The 8,547-nt window shown below is 32.9% G+C and overlaps 1 protein-coding gene and 1 long non-coding RNA gene across 3 annotated transcripts; one reads left to right on the top strand and one right to left on the bottom strand.

Moving 5' to 3' along the window:
* The first annotated feature begins 376 nt into the window (after positions 1 to 376).
* Positions 377 to 7,218, top strand: LOC139429614 (uncharacterized). 2 transcript variants are annotated; one of them, XR_011640175.1, is made up of 5 exons: positions 377 to 755; positions 823 to 1,161; positions 1,214 to 1,352; positions 1,447 to 2,206; positions 5,061 to 7,218. It is a non-coding gene; the product is annotated as an uncharacterized lncRNA (long non-coding RNA). The 2 variants fall into 2 exon arrangements; XR_011640174.1 differs by having other exon boundaries at positions 1,214 to 2,206.
* Positions 2,735 to 5,051, bottom strand: LOC139429613 (uncharacterized). Its single transcript, XM_071195552.1, has 2 exons — positions 4,549 to 5,051; positions 2,735 to 3,507 (listed from the first exon to the last, which is right to left on the bottom strand). Exons 1-2 carry the CDS (start codon positions 4,694 to 4,696, stop codon positions 2,792 to 2,794), a joined length of 864 nt encoding a protein of 287 aa, XP_071051653.1. The 5' UTR covers positions 4,697 to 5,051; the 3' UTR covers positions 2,735 to 2,791.
* Positions 7,219 to 8,547: the final 1,329 nt, after the last annotated feature.

The raw sequence follows: 8,547 nt of genomic DNA, 5'->3' as shown, positions 1-8,547 counted from the left end.
TTCTAAAGTTATTAATCCCATCTAGCGACAACCATCCATATTAAGTCAGTTTTGACATTTAATTCCTACGATTACATTTCTTGTTAAAATGATTAAATTTTGCCAAAAAATAAGTTTAATTGAGTCAAAATCCACATCAGAATACATTTTTGGACTCTCAAACTAATCATATATAGTGATTATGGACTCTAAGAATTGATTTTTCCCGAAATTGACTAAGAAACGAAAACATAACCTAACTTTTATCTGTCACTTTAAAATTTTTGAGGATTTAATTTATTTTTTAGAAAAAAAACTTATTAATAAATGATTTTTTTAAGTTAATAAGGAAATATTAATCTTCATTCAGGTAAAAATTTCAAACTTTTATCATTATTATCTTTTTTATTTAAAAAAATTCTTTCTTTTCTGAAGTTATTAATCCCATCTAGCGACAACCATCCATATTAAGTCAGTTTTGACATTTAATCCCTACGACTACATTACTTGCTAAAATTATTAAATTTTGCCTAAAAATAAGTTTAATTAAGCCAAAATCTCCATCAAAATACGTTTTTGGACTCCAGAACTATTCATTTATAGTGATTATGGACTCTAAGAAGTGATTTTTCTCGAAATTGAAGAAGAAACGAAAACATAACCTAACTTTTATCTGTCACTTTGAAATTTTTGAGGATTTAATTTATTTTTTAGAAAAAAAGCTTATTAATAAATGATTTTTTTAAGATAATAAGGAAACATTAATTTTCATTCAGGTAAAGATTTCAAACTTTAATCATTATTATCTTTTTTATCTTAAAAAATTCTTTTTTCTCTAAATAGTTGTTAACCCCATCTAGCGACAACGATCCATATTAATTCAGTTTTGACATTTAATCCCTACGATTACATTACTTGCTAAAATTATTTAATTTTTCCAAAAAATAAGTTTAATTGAGTCAAAATCCATATCAGAATACATTTTTGGACTCTCAAGCTAATCATATATACTGATTATGGACTCTAAGAATTGATTTTTCCCGATATTGAAGAAGAAACGAAAACATAACCTAACTTTTATCTGTCACTTTAAAATTTTTGAGGATTTTATTTATTTTTTAGAAAAAACTTATTAATAAATGATTTTTTTAAGATAATAAGGAAACATTAATCTTCATTCAGGTAAAGATTTCAAACTTCATTCATTATTCACTATTTTTTAATCATGTTTTAGAAATACGAAGCTAACTAATTTAATGTATGTTTATGCGTTCAATTTTTAGAAATGATTAATAAACAAATAGCGAGCTAAATGTGATATAAAAATGTTAAAACGTGTTATGTAACGGATGAAAACGAAAATTCAAATTCACGTAAGTAATAATCATGAGATGAAGGAGGTCATAGGTTAACACGCCGAATATCTTGTTTTCTGCACTTTCTAAAAAAGATTTTCTTTTCTTTTAGTAAATTAGTGGTGTTATCGAAACGATTCGCGACATTCTAAGTAATATCTCGTAGAAGAGTGAATGGCACATTCACCACATGTTTTATATTCAATAAGTTGCACAATCATAATAGACCATCTGTTTTTTTATTTCTTCGTGTGTAGTAATCAATTAATTCTTTCATATACATTTAGAATATCAAGATTTATGCATAAAAATTAAAAAAATTCTGGGAGATTTTTGACGGGTTATTCTTTTGCAAATGACAGATATTCGGTAATGCCAAACTTAAAAAAATAAAAGTTACTAAAAAAATCTTAATTTTATAAGATCAAAAAAATTAAAATCGACTAATTCCGACATAGTTAAATCGTTAAATTCGTCCTTGATGTCTGAACGTGCGGTACACATCGTCGTACTCGGGTAAAAGTGGTTTGAAGTAGACGCGCCATCAAATCTAGGTCATAATCGGTTGGTTCTTGTGTTGGTTAACGGATCTCCTGGCCGCCGCCGCTTTAACATAGTGAAATGTGTCTCAAAAGATATTGCCGTTTTCAAACGGCCTTCGGCACCACTTTCGATTTCGCTACGAACAACTCGCCAAACCGAAACTTCAACCGCTAAGAACTCGCTTCGCGCCGCTTTATGCTTAATACTTCTTCGGGAAACGCCGATTTTTTTTTCTCTCTCGACGCGTACATTTACTTGAGCAACTCAAAAACCATTTTCAATAATTAATTTGACATTTTAAAACACTTACCGGTTAATGCACGATTTAGGCCTTCTGCACACGGAGCTGCTCGTCATAGACGCGTATTAGATGCGATTGTAGGAAGGCGTACGCTACAGTGCATCTCACGTATTTTTAAATGAAAAAATGCAAATAACGACGCGGCGTAGCGATTTCGTCTAATAAGACACTTAAAAGCGTCATGCAGCGACGCTTCTTATACGCCTAAAGATCCGCAAACAAACCGATCTTAAAACGTATTTTATTCAGTACTTGCCAATATGTCAAGTGATGAAGAAGATCTACTTTTGTTAAATTATCTTCGTTCTCGTAAGAGAAAACAGAAATATAAGAGAAAATTTTGGGTGCATCCTTATATTCGCAAAAATATCGGCAAGAGACTATTTATTGCTGCCAAAGAGCTATCAGTAGACGATTCTAAATTTCAAAGTTTCTACAGAATGTCTAAAAATACGTTTAAAGAACTGGTGTTAATTGTAGGTCCCACCATTCAAAAACAAAATACTAACATGCGTGAATGTGTTAGTGCAGAAGAGAGAATTTTGATAACGCTAAGGTAAGTAAAGTAATTTATTTATTATAAAAACAATAATACAAGTTATATATTTAATTTTTAAAGAAAATTATTTTGGTCATTTATATTACTACTACAAGCAGGTAAACTTTCCAAATTATGAATTGTGTATCCATCCGTGGTATCATAAATACTGGAAGCTGAAGACGACGGAATACTAATCGGCGAGGGAGCGTGATAGCTTTGTGCGTTATCGTGTATTTGAAAGTGATCTATAGATTTCTCTTGCTGCGTTAACAGTTGTTCTAGCAATACAAGTGTTTTAATTTTAAATTGTCGCATATTTTTGTCTGATAAGTTCTTTATGTCGGGTAATAAACTTAAAAGAAACATCCTTCGATCGTCATCTAAAGTCTTATTACTTTTCTTTTCTTTGATATAATCTAAAATAGCGTGATCGATTTCATCTTTTTCCTCTGCATGTCTTCTCTTTCTTTTCTTTTTTTCAAAGTTAAAAGAACTTTCTTCAGAACATTTCGTGACGTTATCGTTTTTATTTTCTTCAAGCAGGGTATAACTTAATTGAGGTTCAGGATTGTCTTCGTCGGTCTCTGTCACTATTTCACTTTCTTCCAACGAAATGTTTCCGGTTTTTTCTAAATGCTGAATGGGTCTTACATATGGCAAGACAAACTGCATAATGTCGTGTAAATAGTAAGGTTTTTTAGATTTTGCTGATGATCCACTCGCAGGTGGTTTAAGGCTGCGTACAAAACCATTCCGAATGTTTTTCCATTTGTCTTTACAATCTGCCGCTATAAAAAATTCACGTGTTTATGAGCAAATATAGCGTGCTTTTCATATAATATATACAACTATTTTTTTGTTTTAGATATTTAGCTACTGGATGTACATTTACTGCTCTATCTTTATATTTTCAAAGAGGTGAACGTACAGTGGGAAGTATTGTAGAACAAACTACAAAAGCGATATGGAATGTGTTGAAGGAGCCATATATGTCGTTACCAAATACAGAAAAATGGAAACAAATAGCAAGTAGATTTTTTGAGCTATGGAAGTTGCCAAACTGTTTAGGAGCAATTGACGGTAAACATATCCGCATTCAGAAATATCCAAATTCAGGATCCACCAACTTTAATTATAAAAATTATCATTCTGTTGTTTTGTTTGGCTGTTGTGATGCTGAAGGGCTGTTCACAACAATAGAATGCGGATATGCTGGCCGAAATAGTGATGGAGGCATCTTTCGGGTTTCTACATTTGGTCGTTGGTTGGAGAACAATAATACTTTGCCATCTTTAACAGAACTTCCAAATGACGAAAGTGGCAATAAATTCCCATATTATTTTGCAGCTGATAACGCATTTCCTTTGAGACAAAATATTATGAGGCCATACCCCGAAAGAAATATTAACAATAAAATGCGAATTTTCAATTACAGACATAGTCGTGGAAGAAAAACAATAGAATGTGCTTTTGGAATGATGACTCAAAAATTTCAAATTTTTTTAACACCTATACGAGTCCGCAAATATGAAACAATTATATCAATAATACAATGTGCATGCGTTTTACACAATTTCATTAGAAAAAAAGATGGCACATTATACGCAGTTCCTGTAATAGAAAAGAATCCGCAAAATCCGAGAAACTTTCCAGATATTGAAAATATAAATATCAATGAAACTTCCTCACCTCAGAATCTCCGAAACTATTTAGCTAATTATTTTTTATCACCAAATGTAGCTTTACCATGGCAATGGAATTATTGTTTATAAAATGTTAAAATGAATATCCATATAATATAATAATATATGAAATAATTCTTGAATTACCTGTCCATTTCATTTTTTGACCTATTGCAGACCAAGCTTTTTCGGTAACATCTTTTCTAGAGTGTTCAGCTAATGTATGATTATATAAACACTGATAATTTTCAATTAACTGAACAAATTTCACCGTTTGATCGCTTTTATCTTCCATTTTTACTTATTATTTTATTTATACGGCGTTACCTCTACGCCAAGCGACCAACACTGCTGTACGCCGGCCGCTATGCAGCTTGCATGTTCAAACCAGATCGCGACGCTGCGTCGCCATGTGCAGGTTTTCATTTAAAAACACGTGAGATGCAATGAAGCGTACGTCTTCCTACAATCGTGTCTAATACGCGTCTATGATGAGCAGCTCCGTGTGCAGAAGGCCTTTGGTGGACGAAATCGCGACGCTGCGTTGTCTCTGCAGATTTTCATTTAGAAATACGTGAAATGTACTGAAGCGTACGCCTTCTTACAATCGTGTCTAATACGCGTCTATGACGAGCAGCTCCGTGTGCAGAAGGCCTTAGAAACTTGAAATTCCTTCTTCCGCGTTTCAAAAATAAACATAACCTATGAAAATTAGTGAAATCGCAAAAAATTTGATGTTATAATTCCCCAACAGTCACATATTATAACAATTTCGTTTAAACAAACTTTCCAAAGATATATTGAATCTAATACATGACATAATTTTATGCATAAATTTAAACCGTCTCAATAAGCAAATACAAATACATATGCTGATGACCTGGAAATCACAATTCGAGGTAAATATGACACAATAACTCAACTAATGTAGAAAGATCTCAGCATTAATCCTAATAAAGTCGAAATAGTCTCTTTCACTCGGAGAAGGAAGCTACAATTGAGAGCACCCTTCATTGAAGGCAGAACTATTAACCTCAAAACAGAAGTCAAATACCTTACCATAGACTTGGTGAGGAAAAAAGCCAGTATGGCTAACCAGATCTGCCGCAGGCTGCTTGGAAGGACCTGGGGTCTTAAACCACGAATGGCCAACTGGGCCTACATAGTAATAATCAGACCCATGGTCGTCTATGCCTCACTGGTTTGGTGGCCAAAAACAAATCAAAAAGATAGCACAACAACATCTAGCGGTTAGCATGTCTTAACGGGTGTAATAAGATCTTGTCCGACGGCTGCTCTTGAAGCCCTACTTGGTCTCACACCACTTCACTTCACGTTTTTAAAATTATTTTCCAGCCATACATTGCCGGATTTCAAGGTGCTAGCTGTTTGTACGATAACACTATAAGTTTGTTACGCTATACATATCAAAATATTTCATAATTCTTGCGTTCATTTACATGAAGAGTGCTTTGCGAAGTATCACTATAAATTCCATTGGTGCTCGATGTTGTTGCAAGGAGGATTCCGTCATACCAATTTGGATTCCAACAAGGTAGATCTACATCTCATCCCTTGGCAGTGCTTGCCTCAAACTTCCAAGTGGCACGTTACCAAAAACAACAATCCGCCGCAGTCTTCTTGGATGTTCGGAAGGCATTCGACTTCGTATGGCACAGAGGTCTACTGTACAAGCTAGCTATGTTGAAAGTCCCATCTTATCTCCTTAACTTGCTAAAAAAATTTCTTTCAGACCGCTCCTCATTGGTTAAAGTGAAAAACTACTACTCTCACAGTTTCACCGCTCAACAAGGTCTCCCTCAAGACTCTCCCATCTCGCCAGCACTGTACAACGTCTACTGCCATGACATCTACAACGACAACCGATGATACTACTCTCGTCGCATATGATGTAGACATTCCATCATCAATCCTAAGACTGCAGACGCTCATCCAAAACATAGAGGAATGGTACCGAAAATGGCGTATCCTGATAAATCCTTCCAAAACCCAATTCTTCATCCCCTTCCTCCCTATTCGCTTTGCTCCTCCCACAATAATAATTCAATCTTCTCCTATCACAGCTTCACCAACTTGCAACTACCTCGGCATTACCTTGGATAGAACCCTTAAATTCTCTGCCCACGCCATCAAAGTAAAAATGAAAGTCAAAAACTGCGCCAAACACTTCCGCCCACTGTCATATAGAGTCCGAGGAATATCCACCTAATGCGCTACTCACATATAGACTTCAATATGCCGACCTATAATCGAATATGCCTCATTAATCATGACTGAAGCGCCGAGAGGGTCACAGTACCATCTGGAAGTAGCAGAGAGAGTAGCCCTGAGAATTATCACTCGCATTAGACACCCTCACAACCCACTTTTACGACCTTACAAAGATTCCTCCTATAAACTCCCGTCTACAATCCTTATCCCTTAAAGCAATTATGAACTTCCCCAAAAACGCACAATAAAATTTCATCATCACTCCCCTCTGCCTTACCCACTGTCCCATAACACGGCTCACACAGCTTAAAAAAATAAGGCCCAACTGAGAAGACCTAAGTACAACTAAACCGAATTCAACGTCACGGGCAGGAAGACTTATTTTGTATGATTTGTTTTATATATGTATTTCTTTTCGTATTTGTTATTATTTTTATACAAGTCCAAATAAATATTGTTTTCTTTTTCTGCCCATTGGTGCGTTTTTGCACCAATTTTAGTATAAATATTTTTTATCTTAAACTTCATACTAAAGTTGGTATTTGTTAGCATTAGGTTGTATCTTTATTTTGTGACTTACTTAATAAATGATAACCAAAATTTTTGTGTGTTGTAGTTCATTTATCTTACCAGTGGTGTATTTTTGCACCATCTCATATCTCAAAAACAATTTTTTTTTTCAAACAACTGTGTACTTTTTTATACTTTTCATTCCATCTTATTTTAAGGAAAATTATAAAAAATCGATTTTTTTTAATATAAAGCATCGTAAGTTTTGAAAACTTTCAAAATTCGCTATAAAATTAATTTCTTGAAGGATCCTTGTGGAAATATCACCAATTATTAATTAAAGTATCCTCTTTTTAATGCAAAAGGCCGTTTCGAAAAATCACTTTTAGTTCTTGAGAAAAAAATTTTTGAAATAATCGACAATTTTTTCGAATTTTGCAATTTTCGCCGATTAAGATTTAAAAATTCGTATAAAATCCATTTCTTGGAATATGAGTATGAAAATTTCTCAAAGTGTTAATAAAAGTGTCCTCTTTCCAATGAACCAACCCGTTTTGAAAAATAACTTTTAGTTTTTGAACAAACAATATTTGAAGTTTTGAGAAAATTTTCGATGTTGCAATTTTCATCGATAACTTTCAAAATTCGTTATAAAATTAATTTCTTGAAGGATCCTTGTGGAAATATCACCAATTATTAATTAAAGTATCCACTTTTTAATGCAAAAAGCCGTTTTGAAAAATCACTTTTAGTTCTTGAGAAAAAAATTTTTGAAATAATCGACAATTTTTTCGAATTTTGCAATTTTCACCGATTAAGTTTTAAAAATTCGTATAAAATCCATTTCTTGGAATAGGAGTATGAAAATTTCTCAAAGTGTTAATAAAAGTATCCTCTTTCCAATGAACCAACCCGTTTTGAAAAATAACTTTTAGTTTTTGAGAAAACAATATTTGAAGTTTTGATAAAATTTTCGATGTTGCAATTTTCATCGATATCTTTCAAAATTCGCTATAAAATTAATTTCTTGAAGGATCCTTGTGGAAATATCACCAATTATTAATTAAACTATCCTCTTTTTAATGCAAGAAGCCGTTTTGAAAAATCACATTTGGTTCTTGAGAAAAAATTTTTTGAAATAATCGACAATTTTTTCGAATTTTGCAATTTTCGCCGATTAAGTTTTAAAAATTCGTATAAAATCCATTTCTTAGAATATGAGTATGAAAATTTCTCAAAGTGTTAATAAAAGTGTCCTCTTTCCAATGAACCAACCCGTTTTGAAAAATAACTTTTAGTTTTTGAGAAAACAATATTTGAAGTTTTGATAAAATTTTCGATGTTGCAATTTTCATCGATAATTTTCAAAATTCGCTATAAAATTAATTTCTTGAAGGATCCTTG

The sequence above is a fragment of the Onthophagus taurus genome, chromosome 3, assembly GCF_036711975.1.
Source record: "Onthophagus taurus isolate NC chromosome 3, IU_Otau_3.0, whole genome shotgun sequence".
Lineage (NCBI taxonomy): Eukaryota > Metazoa > Arthropoda > Insecta > Coleoptera > Scarabaeidae > Onthophagus > Onthophagus taurus.
The sequence above is the reverse complement of the archived record's forward strand: the minus strand, read 5'-3'. Positions and strand labels throughout refer to the sequence as shown.